Below are 24,555 nucleotides of genomic sequence, written 5' to 3'. Positions count from 1 at the left end.
GAAACTTTTGATTTTAAAATGTTTTTCATCTGAGTGTGAAGCAGGTATCGACGGACATGATTAGACAATAAAGAATATGGTGCATTCTACAATCGAGAAAGCAGAATTCACTGCAAGTCTGTCCCATTGCAACCTGGTTCGAGTTGGAAGTACCACAACTACTTGCATTATGAAAGTGTTTTGAATGTAATTCTCCCTATTATGTATTTTCTTTTATTTCCTTTGCTTTTCATGTACTTAATGATCTGTTTGAGCTGCTCACAGAAACATTCTTTTCACTGTACCTCAGTACACGTGACAATAAACAAACAAACAAATGTAATAAAACATCCCTACACGCGTCACATGAACGCAGTTCGCCACCTCGCCACATAAGGATATATTAAGGCAGGTGATGAAAAGCTTGGTCAATGAGGTAGGTTTTAAGATACGTTTCGGAGGAAAGAGTGCTGGAAAAGCAGAGAGAGACATCAAAGGGAATGTCAGAGCTTAAAGAACCAGTCGCTGAAGCCATGACCACTGATGATTGTGCAATTGAAATCACGCATGTTTAAAAGGTCCAAAGTGCAGGAGCACAGATATCCCAGATGGTTGTGGGCGGAGAAAGCTACAGAGACAGGCATAGAATTCCTGCAGTGCAGAAGGAGGCCAATCGGCCCATCGAGTCTGCACCGACCCTCCCAATGAACACCCCACCTAGGTCCACACCCCAAATCCTATCCCATTTACTCTAATCCCATCTAATTTGCATGAGCTGGATTCTCCATCGGCGGGACCCCCCGTTTTGCCAGCAGCTCATTCACGCCAGAGGATTTCCTGGCGCCGTGGGGGGCCCACAATGGAAAACCCCGCTGCCAGTGGGGGAGCACCGCATTAGAAAATGGGTGTGGCGGGGCAGAGATTCTGCCCTGTACCTTTGAACACTAAGGGGCAATTTAGCATGGCCAATCCACCTAATCTGCACATCTTTGGACTTTGGGAGGAAACCAAGTTACCTGGAGGAAACCCACGCAGACACGGGAAGAACGTGCAAACTCCACACAGTCACACAAGGCTGGAATCAAACCCAGCTCCCTGGTGCAGTGAGGCAGCAGAGCTAACCACTGTGCCCCACTGTGCCATCCTCAAATTCCACCATCTGCTAATGTGGGAGTCAAACCTGGGTCCCCAGAGCATTACCCTGGGTCTCTGGACTACTGGTCCAGTGACAATACCACTATGTCATCACCTACCCATAGAGGGATTTGAAAATAAGGATAAGTATTTTTAAATTGAACAATTGCTTAACCTGGAGGCTATGCAGGTCATACAGGGGAATGGTTGGTTGTCAGCACTCCCAACTCTGGACTGAAGATTTGTAGGTTCATACGCCACACCTCAGGAGTTGAGCTGGTTCATTGGTCTGCAATGCTGCATTATCAGATGTGTCATCTGATTGGTGACACATCAATCAACTCTCATTGGGGGACATTAAGGTTCGTTATACTGCTCCATAAAATTCATCAAGTTTATCTGTCAGCCTGGTTGACATACCTCACCAAAATACCAGGGATATTTAATTTTGTGAAACCCCCTGAGATATTTTTATTTACCAGTTCATAAAAGTAAGCAAGTAAGCATTCCTTTAACTCGAAGATTACAGAATTACAGTATGGGACACTCAAGTTGAACACTTAGCCCTCATGAAAATGAGGTTTCTTCCATGCATGCAACGCTCTCTATCTATTTTTTTCAATTCATTTAGGGGATGCTGGTGTCGCTGGCTAGGCCTGCATTTATTGCCCATCTCTAGTTGCCCTCGGGAAGGTGGCCGTGAGCCGCCACCTTGAACCGCTACAGTTCTAGTACATCAGCAATTCTGTTAAAGAGGGAGTTCCAGGATTTTGACCCAGCAAAAGTGAAAAAACAGCGACATATTTCCAATACAAGATGGTGAATGACTTGGAGGGGAACCTCCAGGTGGTGGTGTCCCCAGGTATCTGCTGCTCTTGTCCTTCTAGATGGGAGTAGGTCGTGGGTTTGGAAGGTGCTGCCTAAGGAGCCTTGCTGAGTTCCTGTAGTGCATCTTCTGGATGGTCAACAGTGATGCCACTATTTGTCAGTAATGGAGGGATTGAATGTTTGTGGGATGGGGTGCGAATCAAGTGGGCTGTTTTGTCCTGGATGGTGTCGATCTCCTTGAGTGTGACAGGATTCCCAGCCTCTGCCGTGATTTTGTAGCCACAGTGTTTACATGTCCACTTCAGTTTCTGGTCAATGTTAACCCCCAAGATGCTTATAGTGGGGAATTCAGTGAAGTTAATGCCATTGAATGTCAAGGTGTGATGAATAGATCCTTCCTTGTTGGAAATGGTCATTGCCTGGCACTTGTGTGGCATAAACGTTACTTGCTACTTGTCAGCCCAATCCTGGATATTGCCCAGGCCTTGCTGCATTTGGACCTCGTCTGCTTCAGTATTTTAGGAGCTGCAAATGGTACTGAACACTGTGCCTCATAGGTGAACATCCCCATTTCTGGCATTATGGTAGAGGTAAAATCATTGATGAAGTAGCTGAAAATGATTGGGCCTAGGGCATTACCCCAAGGAACTCCTGTGATGATGTCCTGGGTCTCAGGTGACCGACCTCCAACAACCACAACCATCCTCCTTTGTGCTCGGTATGACTCCAACCAGTGGAGAGTTTTCCCCTGATTCTCGTTGAATCCAGTTTTGCTAGGGCTCCCTAGGTGGGAGATTGGGCCTAAGTAGGGTGCTCTTTCAGAGGGTTGGTGCAGACTCAATGGGCTGAATGGCCTCCTTCTGCATAGTAGGGACTCTATGATGTCAAGGACCGGCCTAAATTGGAATGTTCCTGTCGGATGATTCTATGATCATAGCCATGAAAGTTCCCATACTTCATCAGGGTTTCAATTTTATATTTATTTTCCACTTATGGCTGGGTTTCAATTAAGGATTTTCCTTCTGTTACAAGATTCCTTTTTGAGATTCTAGGAAGATAGGAACATGCGTTGACCAGTCAGCTGCCTCAAGCTTTTTCCGCCACGCACTTTGCTCAAGGCTGATATGTATCTCAACCCCATTTACCTGACTTGGTTCCACATCCTTTAATACCTTCCCCCAACAGGAAACTATCAATTTCCCTGAGTTATATGCTGATCCCCTATGCGGAAGAATAAAAGAACCTCTGCCCCTATGGGTCTCGGATTGTCGTTCCATATTAGACTGCAGGAAACTGTGCTTGTGGAAGCCGAAGATAATTAAGCCACCTATTTCACTCTCCACATGATGTCACTCAGTTAATGCCTCAAAGGGACTCACCATGTGAAGAGGGTAAATCTACAAATGTCAATGAATCTGTGGGCAGCAAGGTAGCTAGCCAGAGTCAGGGCCTGGCAGTATTTGTAGAGGGAAAAGCAGAGGGTGGGATCTTCACAGCGCCAGGGTCCCAGGTTCGATTCCCCGTTGGGTCACTGTCTGTGCGGAGTCTGCATGTTCTCCCCGTGATTGCATGGGTTTCCTCCGGGTGCTCCGGGAGTTTCCCCTCACAGTCCAAAGACGTGCAGCTTAGATGGATTGGCCATGCTAAATTGCCCTTAGTGTCCAAAATGATTGAGAGGGGTTATTGGGTTATAGGGATAGGGTGGAAGTGATAGCTTAAGTGGGTCGGTGCAGACTCGATGGGCCGAATGGCACTGTATGTTCTATGTATCTATGTATCCCTACATTATTCAACAATACACAAACTACACCTTCCACGAGCAATAACCATGTCTGTGGCATTGCTACAGAAGCTTAAACAAGCCAAGACATGGTACTGCTGAGCTGTGTGACCCAGACTGGTGTGATTCAATCATATATCCATCTGGGTCAGGAAGATAACGGAGGAATTTTCTGCAACATTCTATGGATTGGATCACATTTCAATCAGCTCCAATGCCAACCTATTATTTGCCCCACAGGTTAGGCATGATGTAGACAATGGAAATAAGATTGTTGCTAGATTTATGTAGCCGTCTTGGCAACCGGATCTCGAGTTGCTGTTTTATCTCAAGCCTACCTCCAGTATGGCCTTCTCCCAAGTGCATCATGACCCCAACATGTTGCTCATATTTCTGCTGCCAATCTCAATTGTTGGTCATGAAGTGAAACAGAATAAAAACAGAAAGTGTTGGAAAGACTCAACATGTCTGAGAGAGAGGCAGAGTGAAAGCGTCGAGCGCAGAACAGGCATACGCACCCGAAACGCTAACTCTGGCTGGAATTTTCCAGCCGTTCCCGCCGGCGAATCGTCCGGTCCCGCCAACGGTAATCCCCTCCCAAGGGTTTCCCAGCAGCCTACATCGGGAAGCGCCGTTGACAGCAGCAGGTCCAGAAGATTCCGCCGCCCGCCGATGGTGGATCACCTCTGCCGTGGGGAAACACACACAGCAGGGGGAGATGTTGAAAATCCCACCCTCTGCTTTTCCCTCGACAAATACTGCCAGACCTGCTGAGCATTTCCAGCATGTTCTGTTTTATTTCAGATTTCCAGCATCCATGGTATTTTACCTTTATTGATTTAAACATCCTTTGCCGAATAAAATGCTTAATACCAGGGACAATAATTCAAGCGTATTAACCCTTCATTGGTGCTACTGTAAACTCTGGAGCCAGCCCTCGAAAAAAATGCATGGTGGTTCAATTCATAGATAGTCTTAGAGGCAGAAAGAGTGCAACCAATATTATTCCAATTAGAATGGCGGTTGTGAGGAAAGAAAATGTGGAGCTCCCATGAAATACAAGAGATGGGACACTCCTGCTCAGCCCATTTTGCCTGACGCAAGGCATCAGGACAGAGTCTCCAAATGAAAGGGGACGTGATGGACATTGAAGGTCTGTAAGAAGACACTGCACTTCTCAACTCAATCAACATGAAGTGGGCTCCTTAAATCCAGGATAAATGGGCTCAGGAAGCAAAATCTGTCGGAGAAGAGACTTCCCATCAGAAATCCCCCAGAGCATAGTCTTTGAAAAATATACTGTTGAGTAATTTAAGGCTTTTTATCTTGTCTGATGTTTGAAACTGCTGCTTCAAGCTGTTCAAGAGTTTAACAAGAAAGGACAAGGCAACAGAGAAGGGTAGTGATATGGAGAATGATGGCCAGAGTGTCGCAGGAAGGTCAGGACATACAAACGCAAGCGTCCACCAGCACATACAACCAGAATATTAGTAAATAGAATTAGAAATTCTTAGCTGAAAGCATGCATGCCTTTGTAACAAGATGGATCAATTGACAGCACAAATTTAAATAAATGGGATGACAACATGGTCATTACAGAGATATCGTTGCAAGGGGGCCAAGGCTGGAAAATGAATACGCAACGGAATTTGACATTTTGGAAAGATAGGAAGAAAGAAAAAGGAAAAAGGAGATGGGCTCGCAGTTGGTGGCTGGTGGGTGGGGAAGAAGTGGCATGGTGTGGCGGGTTCCATGGGAGTCGTGTGTGTGTGTGTGTGTGGGGTTGTCCCATTCGAGGTTGGGTCTGGGTTTTTTACATAGTTACTCTGGAGTTAGAAGTGATTTTTTTCCCTCTAACTATTTCAGAGTAATTAACAGGGAAAAACTGGCACATCCATGCAAAGGTAGCGATTTAAATTGCTTCTGGGTTCCCGGCCCAGCGCAATTATCCAGAGGGAGTTAGCTCTTCTGAGCAATTGCCGAATAATCCCTTTGATGGGATTCCCCAGTGCATCATTAGGGTACCCTTAAACATGATGCTGGGGAACCCAGACGTTATGGGCTATTAAATATATTCTGGACCCTGTGGTGATATACATCACTGTAAGTACAAAGAGTTAATGTACATACACTACACCTAGCTAGACACTAGAGGGAACACCAGAGACATGACACACAGGCAGTCAACCAATAGGTCAGCAAGATAGGCCACGACCAATGGGCAGTCACGGTACACACAGAGGTGACACTTCCACAGGAGGGCATTACACCAACCCATATAAAAGGACACATCACACATGCTCAGTCTCTTTCCAGTGGAGACTCTCAGCGAGTACAGACACAGGGTTGATTGAGCATCACTCCCACCACGTGGATTGTAGCAGACTGGTTCATCAGTCTGAGTAGCTATAGCAGGATTAACAGTAGCGTCAAATTAAAGTAGGAGAATTGTTAATAGTTCAATAAATGTGTTGAAGCTATCTCCAAGTCTGAACCTTCCTTTGTCAGAGTGCACATCAAGGAGGCAGCTTATGCTACATCAAGAGCATAACATAACATAGTTCCAGGAGTGGACTGTTAAATCCATATAGTTTCAACTCAGCGAACAGTGACAATCAGTAACTGCAGCCAGGCAAGATGACGTTCGGGATTCCGATTCCACAGCAGCTCCAGTACCAAGGCAATCTCAGTGAAAACTGGCGTTGGTTCCGGCAGAGATTCGGTATCTACCTGGTAGCGTGTGACCTAGATGGCATGGCGAATGCAGAAAAAATAAAGCTTCTACTTACCATCGCAGGTCCAGAAGAAGCTGAAATCTTCCAGCCCTTCAAATACTCAAAGGGGCAAAACAAGAGCGATTTCCAGGTAGTCCTGGAAAAATTCCAAGAATTCAGCGAGGAACATACAAGAAGGGAAGGTAAAAGAGGCGCCAAACCTCACCGCGAGGTAGGCTGGCAGCAATGAATGGCAGTTTTGAATTGCAGCCATCTTGGAAAAGGTGCTGCACATGCGCGGTTGCGCGAAGAGCGCACAGAACGGGCAGGTCCACTTGCGCATGCGCGAGAAGCCGTGCATGCGCAATTGAGAAAAAGGCCCCAAATAAAGGAACACCGATCTGCGCGTGCGCAATCGCTTCCTACGCAATACGTTACACGCGTCGTGATGTCAGCGGCCCCCGGACCACGCCCACTTAAAGCGGAAATGTCCGAAAACACACAAAAAAAATTTAAAGCCGTAAAATCCGATTCACCTGGAACGACAGCACAATGCCTGAAATTCGACCAGTAGCTGAAAGTAACCTGCGCAGAACCCTGCAACAAGCAGTTAGCACCACCCAAAGAGATGATACAGTCCTTGAAGACTTTGACTCAGACCTTGAATTCTTCTTTGGACATCGCAAGCTCAATGCCAGCTCCGACACAAAACGTGATGATCTGGGGCAAAATTCTCCGGTGTCGGCACGATGCCTGCCGACCGGCAGCCAAAACGGCGCAAATCAGTCGGGCATCGCGCCGCCAAAAAGGTGCGGAATCCTCCGCATCTTGGGGGGCCCAGCCCCAACCTTGAGGGGCTAGGCCCGCGCCGGACTAATCTCCGCCCAGCCAGCTGGCGGAAAATGCCTTTGGTGCCCCGCCAGCTGGCGCGGAAATGACATCTCCGGGCGGCGCATGTGCGGGAGCGTTAGCGGCCGCTCACGGCATTCCCGCGCATGCGCAGTAGAGGGAGTCTCTTCCGCCTCCACCATGGGGAGACCGCGGCGAAGGCGGAAGGAAAAGAGTGCCCCCATGGCACAGGCCCGCCCGCGGATCGGTGGGCCCCGATCGCGGGCCAGGCCACCGTTGGGGCACTCCACAGGGCCAGATCACCCCGCGCCCCCCCCCCCCAGGACCCCGGAGCCCGTCCGCGCCGCCTTGTCCCGCCGGTAAGAGAGATGGTTTAATCCACGCCGGCGGGACAGGCATCCTAGCAGCGGGACTTCGGCCCATCCGGGCCGGAGAATCACGGGGTGGGGGGGGGCCGCCAACTGGCGCGGCGCGATTCCCGCCACCGCCGAATCTCCGGTGGCGGAGAATTCGGCAACCGGCGGAGCGGGATTCACGCCAGCCCCTGGCGATTCTCCGACCCGGCGGGGGGGTCGGAGAATCTCGCCCATGGTCTTGGAAGACAACGACTCAGACGAACCTTTCACCTTGGGAGGCTACCCCAGTACCAAATCCGAACCACAACTAGACGTGTTGCACATTGACGACCCCGATGACGAGTTCTTCGGATTTGAGGATCTTCAGTCCAGCAGATATGACATCCCGACTCGTGAGTGCAGGATTATGCTGCAGCCTGACACCAAGAGACAGAGAGCGGCACAAGCCCACAGAGAGCGGCACAAGCCCACAGAGTGCGACCTGCTACCACACAGAGAGTGGTCCACGCACCGCGAAGGGTCCCCGACTCCACACAGAAAGCAATGAAAGACTCCTCAGCGAGCTCGTGGACAGACCCCACGATAGAAGCAACGCAAGACTCCACAGCGCAGTCCTTGCATGAACAAGAAGTGACTCGAGTGACACAAGCCTCCACAGCGAGCTCGTGGACAGACTACATGATAGATGCAACGCAAGACTCCAGAGCGCAGTCCTTGCATGAACAAGAAGTGATGACAGTTTCACAGAGAGACCAATGCACGATTCCACACAAGAAACGCTGCAAGACTCCACAGAGGGAGTAACACAAGCCTCCACAGCGAGCTTGTGGACAGCCTCCAGAATAGAAGCAATGCATGACTCCAAAGCGCAGTCCTTGCATGAACAAGACCATGAGGGCCTAGAAACCTCCTCTGAGCAACCAGCAGCAGGCAATGCAAGTCTGCCACTCTCAAGTGAACAACAGAAAGACTATGACAGTCTGCCACGCTCTAGTGTACAGCAAGCAGACTATGACAGCCTACCACGCTCCAGTGAACAAGGAGAAGACTCTGACAGTCTACCATCACCATCCTATGGCTGAAGAAATTCCCCCTCATCTCTGTTTTAAAGGGTCGTCCCTTTAGCCTGAGATTGTGTCCTCTGCTTCTAGTTTTTCCTACAAGTGGAAACATTCTCTCCAGGTCCACTTTATCCAGACCACGCAGTATCCTGTAAGTTTCTCCCGTCATCCTTCTAAACTCCAACGAGTACAGACCCAGAGTCTACAACCGTTCCTCATACAACAAGTTCTTCATTCCAGGTATCATTCTTGTGAACCTCCTCTGGACCCTTTCCAAGGCCAGTACATCCTTCCTTAGATACGTGGCCCAAAACTGCTCACAATATTCCAAATGGGATCTGACCAGAGCGTTATACAGCCCCAGAAGTACATCCCTGGTCTTGTATTCTAGCCCTCTCAACATGAATGCTAACATTGAATTTGCCTTCCTACCTGCCAACTGAACCTGCACGTTAACCTTAAGAGAATCGTGAACAAGGACTCTCAAGTCCCTTGGTGCTTCTGATTTTCTAAACATCTTCCCATTTAGAAAATAGTCTGTGCCTCCATTTCTCCTTCCAAAGTGCATAACCTCACAATTTTCCACATTATATGTCATCTTCCACTTCTTTGCCCACTCGCTTAGCCTGTCCAAGTCCTTCTGAAGCCTGCCTGCTTCCTCATTACTACCTGCCTCTCTACAGATCTTTGTATCATCTGCAAACTTAGCAACTGTGCCTTCAGTTCCTTCCTCCAGATCATTAATGTATATTGTGAAAAGTTGTGGTCCCAGCACCGACCTCTGAGGTACACCACTGGTCACCGGCTTACATCCTGAAAAAGACCCCTTTATCCCCACTCTCTGCCTTCTGCCAGTCAGCCAATCCTCTATCCATGCCAGGATCTTACCCTGAACACCACGGGCTCTTAACTTATTTAACAGTCTCCTATGCGGCACTTTGTCAAAGGCCTTCTGGAAATCTAAATAAATCACATCCACTGGTTCTCCTTTGTGTAACTTCCTTGTTACTTCCTCAAAGAACTCTTAACAGATTTGTCAGACATGATCTCCCCTTCACGAAGCCGTGCTGACTCAGTCCTATTTTATTATGCACTTCCAAGTACTCCGCGATCTCATCTTTAATAATGGACTCTAAAATCTTACCAATGACCAAAGTCAAGCTAACCGGCCTATAATTTCCCGTCTTCTGCCTCCCTCCCTTCTTAAACAGCGGTGTCACATTAGCCACTTTCCAGTCCTCTGGGACACTTCCTGCCTCCAGTGATTCCTGAAAGATCATCACCAATGTCTCCACAATCTCCTCAGCTATCTCTTTTAGAACCCTGGGGTGTAGTCTATCCGGTCCAGCTGATTTATCCACCTTCAGACCTTTCAGTTTCCCCAGAACCTTCTTCTTAGTAATGGTCACTGCGCACACCTCTGCCCCCTGGTTCTCCTGGAGCTCTGGCATCCCACTGGTGTCTTCCAACGTGAAGATTGATGCAAAGTAACTATTCAGTTCGTCTGCCATTTCTTTGTTTCCTATTATTATTTCTCCAGCCACATTTTCCAGTGGTCCAATGTCTATTTTTGTCTCTCTCTTGCCTTTTATACATTGAAAAAAGCTCTTCCTAGCTTCCTTTATATTACTAGCTAGCTTGCACTCATACTTCATCTTCTCCCTCCTTATTGCTTTTTTAGTTGTCCTCTGCTCACTTTTAAAGGCTTCCCAATCCTCTAGCTTCCCGCTAATCCTCGCCACTTTGTATGCTTTTTCTTTAGCTTTTATGCTGTCCTTGACTTCCATTGTCAGCCATGGATGCTTTGTCCTCCCCTTAGCATATTTCTTCCTCCTTGGGATGAATTTCTGTTGTGCCTCTCGAATAACCCCCAAAAACTCCTGCCATTGCTGTTCCACTGTCTTTCCTGCTCAGTTCCTTTTCCAATCAACTCTGGCCAGCTCCTCCCTCATGTCTTTGTAGTTACCCTTATTTAATTGCAATACCGTTACATCTGATTGCAGCTTCTACCTCTCAAACCGCAGGGTAAATTCTATCAAATTGGGGCCACTGCTCCCTAAGGGTTCCCTCACCTTAAGTTCCTTAATCAAGTCTGCCTCATTACACATCACTAAATCCAGAATAGTCTGTTCGCTAGTAGGCTCTGTCACAAGCTGCTCCAAAAAACTGGGGAGAGCATCCCTGTTCTTTTTCAAAATAATGCCATGGGGTCTTTTACATCCATCTTAGAGGACAGTAAGGGCCTCGATTTCGCTTTTCATCCAAAAGACTGCACCACCAACACTGTAGCACTTCCCCCATTTCTGCATTGAGATTATTGTGCTCAAGTCTCAACCTACAACTTTCACATCTCAGAGGCAAGAGTTCTACCAGCTGAACCATAGTTGACACATGCTGAGCCTTGCTAAAATAATCCACAGGAAAACCCAAAGATGCAACTCTATCCATTCCATTTGAACCTCTCCTTCCATATGCACCCAGTTTTCTTCTCTTCATACACCTGAACTGAGAAGCAAGAATTGCAAGGGCCTCGGTCAATGCCATTCAAGTTAGCTAAATGTTGAGAAACAGCCTGGCTGACTCACATTCCAATACTCATGCCTGCGTGTAGCTGGGGTAGGTAGTGTCGAACTGTTGCCCCTTGTAATGCATTCACCTCACCCTTGTAATTCGATACTTGCTACAGTAAGGGCTGAGGGTGAAAGTACATCACCCACTATCACACAGAAATGACAGCACCTTAACAGGCCATTAGGTCCAACAGGTCTGTGCCAGTGTTTACACTCCACACAAGCTCCACTTGAGCTTTCCTGAACCACAGGTTTCCACTATGACATGCAAGAGAGGCCTAGAAAGCAACTTTGTTCAGAGTGAAGAGCTGTGTGTTCATGGCACGTGACTAGGAATAAAACGTGGAAGAGAGGAATGCAGCTTACCTGCTTCGTCCACGCCCAGAGATGCGATCAGCTTGCAGAGCGTGTGCCTGGAGTTATATTGCTCCAAGAGCTTCCTGCAGCCAGACTCACAGATAGCGATCCTCGCCAATACAAGCGCAGCATTACTGACTGTCCACTCATTTATACTGTCCAGCAGTGCAGTCACATTGACCATTATCTCCTCAATGTGTGAATCATTCAGTAACCATTGTCGGCCTTCATTAGTCTCGGCCTAAAGCATAAAAACAAAACACATAGATCAAAGTATTTTAAACACACGTTTCTTTTTTGCGATGACTGACATGGGACATATGATGCAGAAACAGGCCATCCAACCCAACCAGTCCCGGCAAATGTTAAAATGCCCCATGAGCTTTCTCGTATCTTTCCTGATCTAAATTGATCATTGTTACTCCCCATTCCCTTCTCCCTCATTTGCCTCTCTTGAAATGAAATGAAATGAAAATCGCTTATTGTCACAAGTAGGCTTCAAATGAAGTTACTGTGAAAAGCCACATTCCGGCGCCTGTTTGGGGAGGCTGGTACGGGAATTGAACCGTGCTGCTGGCCTGCCTTGGTCTGCTTTAAAAGCCAGCTATTTAGCCCTGTGCTAAACCAGCCCCTTACTCCCCTTAAGTGCATCCCTTACCTCAAGCATACACTGCGGTAGCGAGATCCACATTCTCACCATGCTTTGGGTAAAGAGCTTTCTTCTGAACTCTCTATTGGAGCTTGTGCTGACTACCTTATAGTGATGGTCTTTATAGTTCTGCTCTTGCCCACAAGAAGCAGCATTCTTTCTGTATCCACTGTATCAAAACATTTCATAATTTTAAAAATCCTTATTAGATTACCCCTCAGTCTTCTTGCAAAAGAGACCCAGCCTGTCAATCCTTTCCTGATATGTGTACCAAACATTTCCGGTATCATCCTTGTAAACCCCCTCTGCATCCTCTCCACCACCTCTGTTTTATTTTGATAATATAGTCACCAGATCTGCGTATGGTACTGCAAGTGTGGTCTGACGGTTCTATCCCTCTGGAAATAAAGCCAATTGCTTGGCTTGTATTTAATAACCACGCTAACCTGTTTAGTGATTGATCTATTTGTACTCCGCCATCCCTTTGTACCTCCACACCACTTAGGCTTGCATCTTCCAAGTAATAAGTGACCTCCCAACTTTTAGTAAGCAAAAAGGAATACTTCACATTTATCTCACATTCACAGGGGCTGTTTAGCACAGGGCTAAATCGCTGGCTTTGAAAGCAGACCAAGGCAGGCCAGTAGCACGGCTCAATTCCCGTACCGGCCTCCCCGAACAGGCGCCGGAATGTGGCGACTCGGGTTTTTTCACAGTAACTTCATTTGAAGCCTACTTGTGACAATAAGCGATTTTCATTTCATTCATTTTCATCTATGTTAAATTTCATTTGCCAACTATTTGCTCATTCTAGAAATTTATTAATTTTGTCCCACAATTTGTTGCTGCCCTCAATATTGACTATCCCCTCCAATTTGTGCGATCCACCAATTTAGAAATAGTGTTTTTGATTCAAAAGTCCAGACTGTTAATGTACATTGTGTTACAATCTCCAACGAGGCCAATAACTTGTAAAAAGAGATTTCAACTTCCAGTCAATGGCTGAAATAGTGACACGACAAAACTTCACATTTTAAAACTTTAATATAACAAATGACGAAAAATAAACTGTATTGACTAAACACTGTTTTCTTTCTCGAGGTAACTTATGCTGTAAATTACAAAAAGGTATATTTTCTTTCATACCTATCACACTACATTCTCCACAGAATTGCAGTTCTTATCGGGAAGCAGTCCACTGTTGCTCCCAGGTTCCACTGGGCTGCTTCCTTTTTACTTTCCCAAAATAGATAACATAAAATCATAGAAACATGGAAAATAGGTGCAGGAGTAGGCCATTCGGCCCTTTGGGCCTGCACCACCATTCGATATGATCATGGCTGATCATGCAAATTCAGTATCCCACTCCAGCTTTCTCCCCATACCCCTTGATCCCTTTAGCCGCAAGGGCCATGTCCAAGATATCCAACAAACTGGCCACAACAGCTTTCTGTGGTAGAGAATTCCACAAGTTCACACCTCTCTGAGAGAAGAAGTTCTCAGTCCTGAATGGCTATACCCTTATTCTTACGCTGTGACCCCGAGTTATGGACGTCCCCAACACAGGAACATTCTTCCCACACCTAGCCTGTCCAGTCCCATCAGAATTTTATGTTTATATGAGATCCCTCTTCAGTGAATACATGCCCAGCCGATCCAGTCTTTCTTCATGTGTCATTCCAGCCATCCCAGGAATTAGTCTGGTGAACCTTTGCTGGACATACCCTCAATAGCAAGAATGTCCTTCCTCAAACTAGGAGGCCAAAACTGCACACAATACTCAAGGTGTGGCCTCACCAAGGCCCTGTATAACTGCAGCAAGATATCCCTACTCCATACTCAAATTCTCTCACTATGAAGACCAGCTTTCCTCACCGCCTGCTGTACCAGCATGCCACCCTTCAGCGGCTGTTCCACTATGACACCCAGGTCTCGTTGCACTTTCTCTTTTCCTAAACTGCCACCATTCAAAGAATAATCTGCCTCCCTGTTTTTGCCACTAAAGTAGATAACCTCATATTTACCCACTTTACATTGCATTTGCCAAGTATTTGCCCACCCAGCCTGTCCGAGTCACCCTGCAGCTTCTTGACATCATCCTCACAGCACACCCAGCTTAGGGCCGTCTGCAAATGTGGAGAAATTGCATGCAATTCATTTGTCCAAATCATTAATGTATATTGTGAACATCTGTGGTCCCAGCACTGAACCCTATGATACCCCACTAGTCACTGCCTGCCACTCTGAAAAGGACCCATTTATTTCCACTCTCTGATTTTAGTCTGCCAACCAGTTCTCTATCCAAATCATATATTACCCCCAACCCCATGAGCTTTAATTTCTTCCACTGTGATTCCTTCCCACCAGCCCAAGATAAGCCAATCCTCTGGACTTATTTTAAACCTCACATACTCATTCACTTTAATCCACACCCACGTTCTGCTTGGAGTCAGCATTTAGTCTTCTTCAGGTGCAAGGCTGTCTGATTCTATGTGCTTCTCGGATGGTTGCAGACCACATATAAATGTACGTCTATTATGTTCATGGATTTGTAGGGAAGCCTGTAACCTGATCCCAAAAATGGCTTCCTCTGTTATCTTCCCCATCACAGCTTGTAGCTAGATAAAAATGCAAATTAACTATCTTTGATCCCAACTCCCTTTCATCTTGGAAGTAAATGGGTAGTTTACAGGGCAAGTGTTTACAATCTTATACCTATAACACGTTTCTGGGACTTTAGCAGTTATTGTTTTTACTCATGATATGCTCAGAGACTGCTGATGTTGTCTCCAAGTATAAACACCTTACATATTCTTCTCCATAAAACAATTCACGCCTCTTATGATCTACAACAGTCAAACCACCAAATCTTACTGCCAGGCACACTGCAGAACAGGTCACATGATCACCTTTATTTACCCTAAATTTAAGGTTACAGTCCCAAAATATAACAAAAATATAACCTCCCAATTGTCACAATTGTGAACAGTAGTGGTTCTAGTACCAATCATGTGGAATACCACTTCCCCACCTTATGCAATTCCAAATAACTGGCCTTTAATCCCACTCTCTTTATTCTGTCTTGAAGCCAGCTAACAATCTATATACCACCTGTTTCCTATCCCCACATTTTCTGACATTATTCATTCATGATGAAGCATATTAGACATTTATTTTCAATTAAAGAACTGATGTGTGCTCTGGTTGCTGGGATTTTGGTCCATGCAGGAGATTCCCCTCAAAAGTAGCATTCCCACTATCCCACAGATTAGACAGCATCAGGAGCACTGTGCTGACTTCTGGGCATTGCACCTCAGGAAGGGTATACTGACTTTGGAAGAAGCCTGGCACAGATTCACAAGAATGATATCAGAAATAAATTGTGAGAAGAGGTACACGGACCAATTGCTTATGCCCTTCAGTAGAGAAAATTAGCAGATGCGTAATTGAGGTGTTTAAAGTGACGACACTTCCTCCAATGAAATATTGGGAAAACGAAAATCATTGATTTCAATTCCCGCTCCAAACGCTGTTCCCGATCTATCAACTCCATTCCTCTCCATGCGACAGTCGGACCTTGGTGTCATATTTGAAACTGGGGTCAGTGGCTGACCACGTATTCATAGCATCACTAAAATCATTGATTTCCATAGTTATTTCAACTCACATGCCTCACGGCGCTAAAGACCCGGGTTCAATCCCAGCCCGGGGTCACTGTCCGTGTGGAGTTTGCACATTCTCCCCGTGTCTGCGTGGGTCTCACCCCCACAACCCAAAAGATGTGCCGGGTAGGTGGATTGGCCACGTTAAATTGGCCCTTAATTGGAAAAATGAATTGGGTATTCTAATTTTTAAAAGAAAATTATTTCTAATGTTTACCAATACAAATCCAATTACCTTGAAACTACCTTTGTTTTCCTGAAACCTTCTCCTTTGAAAGAATTGAAGGTTTTTTGACACTGGTATTACATCCACTTGACACAAACGTAACATGGTAAATATCTAACCACATAGCTTATTACATCATACGACTAAATGTTTGTTAGTTCACAATTACAGGTCATATATAAATACAATAATTTAACCAAAAAATGACAATCAGACTCTGTACATGGTAACATTGTCATAAAGTCTAGTGTTTCTTATTCTTCTGACTTCCAATTTTTAACTCAGAGAATAATGTTTCATTTATGGCTACAGTGAAATTGTGCTTTTCATCACTTAGTTGAATAGCCTGCTGATACATAGAATTTACAGTCCAGAAGGAGGCCATTTGGTCCATCGAGTCTGCAACGACCATTGGAAAGACCACCCCACTTAAGGCGACACTTCCACTCTATTCCTGTAACCCAGTAACCCCTCCTAACCTTTTTTTTGGACACTAATGGCAATTTAGCACAGCCAATCCACCTAACCTGCACATCCTTGGACTGTGGGAGGAAACCGGAGCACCCGGAGGAAACCCACGCAGACACGGGGAAAATGTGCAGACTCCGCACAGACAGTGACCCAAGTCGGGAATCGAAGCTGGGACCCTGGCGTGGTGAAGCCATAGTGCTAACCACTGTGCTACTATGCTGCCCCTTGTAGGTATAGTTCCATTCTCAAGGCCACTTTGTAAATTCACAGGTGGTAAACTTGCACTTCAATTTAACACAGTCAATATGTCATTTTTGCACATCAACTCCTCATTTCTTTTCTTGTCAAAATCTCTTTGAACTGTTTCAAGAATGTTGTTAAGATGCTTCTTATGTTCACTCTGAATAGTATCATACTCTTGCTTGTTGTTTCTCCAAGTCCCATTTCAAATGAGTTATTTTCAATTCAGTTTGATGTTTCATAGTTGGTTCTAATCTTCAACTCATTTGCTCAAGTTCTGAACTATCTCAGTCCAGTTATCAGTCGCGGTATCACCGACAATCATTTTTAAATCAGTGTCTCAGGTCATTGACTCCGAAAGATCATTTTGCACTGCGGTTGATGCTTTACAAATTGCAATTTTGAAGGTACTTCAGTTGTCGTCTTATTGTCCATTATGGACTTTGATACACCGGTAATATTACTTGGTCGACCTCTTTGCCAATGAGTTTTTATTCACAGGAACATCTTTCGAATTGCGACACTCCATACCATCCACCTTCTTCTTCATTTCTTCCATTTTGCTTTGAAGTTCACAAATCTCGTTGTTCTTTTTACAGTGAAATTCATTAGCTTTGCTTTTCAATTCTGCATTCAACCAATTATTCTGATTTACAAGAACCTCTGATGTTTGAAGTTCACCACATTTTAACTGAAGTCCAACCTTTGCTAGGTTTATTTTTTTCAAATTTATACTTTGGACAGTTCAAGTCTTCAGGCAAATGTTCCACTTTCCTGACTGAGTCTCAATTGTTTTCATAAGTTCCTTTTTCATTTGCAACCTTCTTTTTCAAATTTGAAAGGTGATTTTCTGTGTTCATAGAGTTTCATAGAATTTACAGTGCAGAAGGAGGCCATTCGGCACATGGAGACTGCACCGGCCCTTGGAAAGAGCACCCTACTCAAGCCCACACCTCCACCCTATCCCCGTAACTCAGTAACCCCACTTAACCTTTTTAGACACTCTGGGCAAATAAGCATGGTCAACAAAGAACAAAGAACAAAGAAATGTACAGCACAGGAACAGGCCCTTCGGCCCTCCGAGCCTGCGCCGACCATGCTGCCCGACTAAACTACAATCTTCTACACTTCCTGGGTCCGTATCCTTCTATTCCCATCCTATTCATGTATTTGTCAAGATGCCCCTTAAATGTCACTATCGTCCCTGCTTCCACCACCTCCTCCGGTAGCGAGTTCCAGGCACCCACTACCCTCTGCGTAAAAAACTTGCCTCGTACATCTACTCTAAACCTTGCCCCTCTCACCTTAAACCTATGCCCCCTAGTAATTGACCCCTCTACCCTGGGGAAAAGCCTCTGACTATCCACTCTGTCTATGCCCCTCATAATTTTGTATACCTCTATCAGGTCTCCCCTCAACCTCCTTCGTTCCAGTGAGAACAAACTGAGTTTATTCAACCGCTCCTCATAGCTAATGCCCTCCATACCAGGCAACATTCTGGTAAATCTCTTCTGCACCCTCTCTAAAGCCTCCACATCCTTCTGGTAGTGTGGCGACCAGAATTGAACACTATACTCCAAGTGTGGCCTAACTAAGGTTCTATACAGCTGCAACATGACTTGCCAATTCTTATACTCAATGCCCCGACCAATGAAGGCAAGCATGCCGTATGCCTTCTTGACTACCTTCTCCACCTGTGTTGCCCCTTTCAATGACCTGTGGACCTGTACTCCTAGATCTCTTTGACTTTCAATACTCTTGAGGGTTCTACCATTCACTGTATATTCCCTACCTGCATTAGCCCTTCCAAAATGCATTACCTCACATTTGTCCGGATTAAACTCCATCTGCCATCTCTCCGCCCAAGTCTCCAGACAATCTAAATCCTGCTGTATCCTCAGACAGTCCTCATCGCTATCCGCAATTCCACCAACCTTTGTGTCGTCTGCAAACTTACTAATCAGACCAGTTACATTTTCCTCCAAATCATTTATATATACTACAAAGAGCAAAGGTCCCAGCACTGATCCCTGTGGAACACCACTGGTCACAGCCCTCCAATTAGAAAAGCATCCCTCCATTGCTACCCTCTGCCTTCTATGGCCTAGCCAGTTCTGTATCCACCTTGCCAGCTCACCCCTGATCCCGTGTGACTTCACCTTTTGTACTAGTCTACCATGAGGGACCTTGTCAAAGCCCTTACTGAAGTCCATATAGACAACATCCACTGCCCTGCCTGCATCAATCATCTTAGTGACCTCCTCGAAAAACTCTATCAAGTTAGTGAGACACGACCTCCCCTTCACAAAACCGTGCTGCTTCTCACTAATACGTCCATTTGCTTCCAAATGGGAGTAGGTCCTGTCTCGAAGAATTCTCTCCAGTAATTTCCCTACCACTGAAGTAAGGCTCACCGGCCTGTAGTTCCCGGGATTATCCTTGCTACCCTTCTTAAACAGAGGAACAACATTGGCTATTCTCCAGTCCTCCGGGACATCCCCTGAAGACAGCGAGGATCCAAAGATTTCTGTCACGGCCTCAGCAATTTCCTCTCCAGCCTCCTTCAGTATTCTGGGGTAGATCCCATCAGGCCCTGGGGATTTATCTACCTTAATATTTTTTAAGACACCCAACACCTCGTCTTTTTGGATCACAATGTGACCCAGGCTATCTACACCCCCTTCTCCAGACTCAACATCTACCAATTCCTTCTCTTTGGTGAATACCGATGCAAAGTATTCATTTAGTACCTCGCCCATTTCCTCTGGCTCCACACACAGATTCCCTTGCCTATCCTTCAGTGGGCCAACCCTTTCCCTGGCTACCCTCTTGCTTTTTATGTACGTGTAAAAAGCCTTGGGATTTTCCTTAATCCTATTTGCCAATGACTTTTCGTGACCCCTTCTAGCCCTCCTGACTCCTTGCTTAAGTTCCTTCCTACTTTCCTTATATTCCACGCAGGCTTCGTCTGTTCCCAGCCTTTTAGCCCTGACAAATGCCTCCTTTTTCTTTTTGACGAGGCCTACAATATCTCTCGTCATCCAAGGTTCCCGAAAATTGCCGTATTTATCCTTCTTCCTCACAGGAACATGCCGGTCCTGTATTCCTTTCAACTGCCACTTGAAAGCCTCCCACATGTCAGATGTTGATTTGCCCTCAAACATCCGCCCCCAATCTATGTTCTTCAGTTCCCGCCTAATATTGTTATAATTAGCCTTCCCCCAATTTAGCACATTCATCCTAGGACCACTCTTATCCTTGTCCACCAGTACTTTAAAACTTACTGAATTGTGGTCACTGTTACCGAAATGCTCCCCTACTGAAACATCTACCACCTGGCCGGGCTCATTCCCCAATACCAGGTCCAGTACCGCCCCTTCCCTAGTTGGACTGTCGACATATTGCTTTAAGATGCCCTCCTGGATGCTCCTTACAAACTCCGCCCCGTCTAAGCCCCTGGCACTAAGTGAGTCCCAGTCAATATTGGGGAAGTTGAAGTCTCCCATCACCACAACCCTGTTGTTTTTACTCTTTTCCAAAATCTGTCTACCTATCTGCTCCTCTATCTCCCGCTGGCTGTTGGGAGGCCTGTAGTATACCCCCAACATTGTGACTGCACCCTTCTTATTCCTGATCTCTACCCATATAGCCTCACTGCCCTCTGAGGTGTCCTCTCGCAGTACAGCTGTGATATTCTCCCGAACCAGTAGCGCAACTCCGCCTCCCCTTTTACATCCCCCTCTATCCCGCCTGAAACATCTAAATCCTGGAACATTTAGCTGCCAATCCTGCCCTTCCCTCAACCAGGTCTCTGTAATGGCAACAACATCATAGTTCCAAGTACTAATCCAAGCTCTAAGTTCATCTGCCTTACCCGTAATACTTCTTGCATTAAAACATATGCACTTCAGACCACCAGACCCGCTGTGCTCAGCAACTTCTCCCTGTCTGCTCTGCCTCAGAGCCACACTGTCCCTATTCCCTAGTTCTCCCTCAATGCTCTCACCTTCTGACCTATTGCTCCCGTGCCCACCCCCCTGCCATACTAGTTTAAACCCTCCCGTGTGACACTAGCAAACCTCGCGGCCAGGATATTTATGCCTCTCCGGTTTAGATGCAACCCGTCCTTCTTATACAGGTCACACCTGCCCCGGAAGAGCTCCCAGTGGTCCAGATAATGGAAACCCTCCCTCCTACACCAGCTGTTTAGCCACGTGTTTAGCTGCTCTATCTTCCTATTTCTAGCCTCACTGGCACGTGGCACAGGGAGTAATCCCGAGATTACAACCCTCGAGGTCCTGTCTTTTAACTTTCTGCCTAGCTCCCTGAACTCCTGCTGCAGGACCTCATGCCCCTTCCTGCCTATGTCGTTAGTACCAATATGTACAATGACCTCTGCCTGTTTGCCCTCCCCCTTCAGGATGCCCTCTACCCGTTCGGAGACATCCTGGCACCAGGGAGGCAACATACCATCCTGGAGTCTCTTTCACGTCCACAGAAGCGCCTATCTGTGCCCCTGACTATAGAGTCCCCTATTACTATTACTCTTCTGCGCTTTGACCCTCCCTTCTGAACATCAGAGCCAGCCGTGGTGCCACTGCTCTGGCTGCTGCTGTTTTCCCCTGATAGGCTATCCCCCCCGACAGTATCCAAAGGGGTATATCTGTTCGAGAGGGGGACAACCACAGGGGATTCCTGCACTGACTGCCTGCCCTTTCTGGTGGTCACCCATTTCTCTGCCTGCACCTTGGGTGTGACCACATTTACATAACTGCGATCTATGACGCTTTCCGCCACCTGCATGCTCCTAAGTACATCCAATTGCCGCTCCAACCGAACCATGCGGTCTGTGAGGAGCTCCAGTTGGGTGCACTGTCTGCAGATGAAGCCATCCGGAACGCTGGAAGCCTCCCGGACCTGCCACATCTCACAGTCAGAGCACAGCACCCCTCTAACTAACATTGCGTCAATTAATTAAAATTAAAATTATGTATGTATTTATTTATTTATTTTTTTTTTTAAATTTTAATTTCAAAGTTACTGTTTACTATCTGTTTCCTAGCACGAGATTTCTAATAGAAATGCGAAAGCTAAATATAGTACTCTCCGATCTCTGGCTTAGATATCCCTCTAAATTATAATTAAGTGATTATGTTTAATTTGTTACCAATGCTCAATTTTTTTTAAATTTAGTGTAGAATCCCAACCAGCCACTCAGGCCACAGCTTTTCTGTGATGTCACTTCAGTTTCCCCCCGGCACACACAAAAAGGTATAAAAGTAAAAATGAGTAAAAATCACTTACTTACCTTCTTACCTTCTGAGTGTCTTAGATGTTCTCAGGTTCTCTCCCTGACAGAGACTGCTCCTCCACCTCCGAACCTTGACCTGCACAATGCTAATAATATAATATAATAATATAATATGGCACTTACCTCACACCAATGGGTCTTATTATTAGGTTAGAGGAAGAGGGTGGGTGGGAGACACTACACGTGTAGTGTCTCGGGTTTCCCCTCCACCAGAATTTATTGGTTGGGGGGGGGGGGGGGGGGCCTTCCCAGAAGACCGCGGGTCAAACTTCCGGTTCCCGCCTTATATTTTAAAAAAATAAACAGAAAAGAAGAACAGACACGGGACCAGGTAAGGCTTTTTAAAAGTAAATACTCACCTCCCAGAAGGCCCCTGCGCACCGCTGCCGCCGAAATCCAAAGAGCTGCTCCTGTAAAGGTAAGGCTTTTTAAAGTAAATACTCACCTCCCAGAAGGCCCCTGCGCACCGCTGCCGCCGAAATCCAAAGGGCTGCTCCTGTAAAGGTAAGGCTTTTTAAAGTAAATACTCACCTCCCAGAAGGCCCCTGCGCACCGCTGCTGCCGAAATCCAAAGGGCTGCTCCTGTAAAGGTAAGGCTTTTTAAAGTAAATACTCACCTCCCAGAAGGCCCCTGCGCACCGCTGCCGCCGAAATCCAAAGGGCTGCTCCTGTAAAAGTAAGGCTTTTTAAAGTAAATACTCACCTCCCAGAAGGCCCCTGCGCACCGCTGCCGCCGAAATCCAAAAGGTCAATCCACCTAACCCGCACATCTTTGGACTGTGGGAGGAAAACGAAGCATCCGGAGGAAACCCACGCACACACGGGGAGGATGTGCAGACTCCACACAGACAGTGACCCAAGCCGGGAATCGAACCTGGGACCGTGGAGCTGTGAAGCAACTTTGCTAACCACTGTGCTACCGTGTTAGTCAGGTTTTCCTTCAATTGCTTGTTACCTGCAATAAGTGTCTCATTTTTGTCCACTATAGTTTTCAAAAGTTCATTCAGATCACCATGATCAACTGTCTGTTACAATACAATTGTCATCACATGACAGTCTCCATAAACCAAATCATTACCTAGGATGAAATCCATTCTTCCAATAGGGAATTTAGGACTTCCCACCGTAACAATTCCATTTACAAAATCGCTTTTTAAATTAACTTTACACAAAAAGTCAGGTTCATCCCTTCCATTAATTTCTCTTATTAGTACTTCTTCCTTCATAAAACTTCTTGGAATACAGCACTGCTGCTTCACAGCTCCAGGGTCCCAAGTTCGATTCCCGGCTTGGGTCACTGTCTGTGTGGAGTCTGCACGTTCTCCCTGTGCCTGCATGGATTTCCTCCGGGGTGCTCCAGTTTCCTCCCACAAATCCCGAAAGACGTGCTGTTAGGTGAATTGGACATTCTGAATTCTCCCTCCGTGTACCCGAACAGGCGCTGGAATGTGACGACTAGGGGATTTTCACAGTAACTTCATTGCAGTGTTAATGTAAGCCTAAATGTGACACTAATAAAGATTATGATTGATCTGCTCCTGTATCTCTCAATGTTTTAATTGGTTTACTTATTTTGTTAGCTGAGTAAGGGAACACACACTGAAAAAAAACTCCAATATCCTGAATTCCTTCACCAGCACTCAAATAATTCTCTGAACTATCTTGAGATCTATCCCACTTTCTCATTGATTCTGAAGGAGCACGTTTCTCAAAACCACAGAGTCTCTGATATAGTTGCACAGGATCTAGAACATAAAGTGTCATTTAAAACTGCTGATTAATTGTTTAGGTTCCATGAATATCAGGATTTTCCCACGGGGGAAACATTAATGTCAAGATGCAGAGATGTCTTATTCAGGACTAAGACTCCGAATGAGAGATTATAAATAAATGGGTATCTTGGGATATCAAATTGTAAGAAGTCTTACAACACCGGGTTAAAGTCCAACAGGTTTGTATCCAATCACTAGCTTTCGGAGCACTGCTCCTTCCTCAGGTGAATCTATCAAATTGTTGACATGGTTGCTCAAATGATAACAAGGAAGCACGACTCAACATATCACCCAGCCTACAATTACATCTATCCCTCCAGATATCAGATCCATGGTTTATGTGACCTGGAGAGAAATACGGATTGCCCTGAATAGAAGAGAGAATGGAAGTCAAATTAAATCTCCCTTCCAGCTCACAAGACAATCCACCACACTCTCAGAGTGTTAATGATTATGGGATTTTCACTTGACAGGCACTGCCTTGAAATCCCTGCGAACAACAGGGCCTGAAATAACTGGCCAGCTTCAATATCAAGCCAAACGGAGGAAGGGTCCTCTCTGGTCCATTCGCAAATGAATCTAAGATGAGAAGTTAA

The 24,555-nt window shown here is 46.0% G+C and overlaps 1 protein-coding gene across 1 annotated transcript in view; it reads right to left on the bottom strand.

Annotated features, from left to right (window-relative positions):
* LOC140399089 (fibronectin type III domain containing protein 3C1-like) overlaps positions 1 to 24,555 on the bottom strand; it is a 133,157-nt gene that overhangs the window by 42,941 nt on the left and 65,661 nt on the right. The window contains exon 3 of the mRNA XM_072488220.1: positions 11,638 to 11,869. Coding sequence (XP_072344321.1) covers positions 11,638 to 11,869 — 232 coding nt within the window. The remainder of the gene's footprint in view (positions 1 to 11,637; positions 11,870 to 24,555) is intronic.

This window comes from Scyliorhinus torazame, chromosome 22, assembly GCF_047496885.1.
Source record: "Scyliorhinus torazame isolate Kashiwa2021f chromosome 22, sScyTor2.1, whole genome shotgun sequence".
Classification (NCBI taxonomy): domain Eukaryota; kingdom Metazoa; phylum Chordata; class Chondrichthyes; order Carcharhiniformes; family Scyliorhinidae; genus Scyliorhinus; species Scyliorhinus torazame.
Note: the sequence above shows the minus strand (reverse complement) of the source record. Positions and strands in the feature narration are given on the sequence as shown.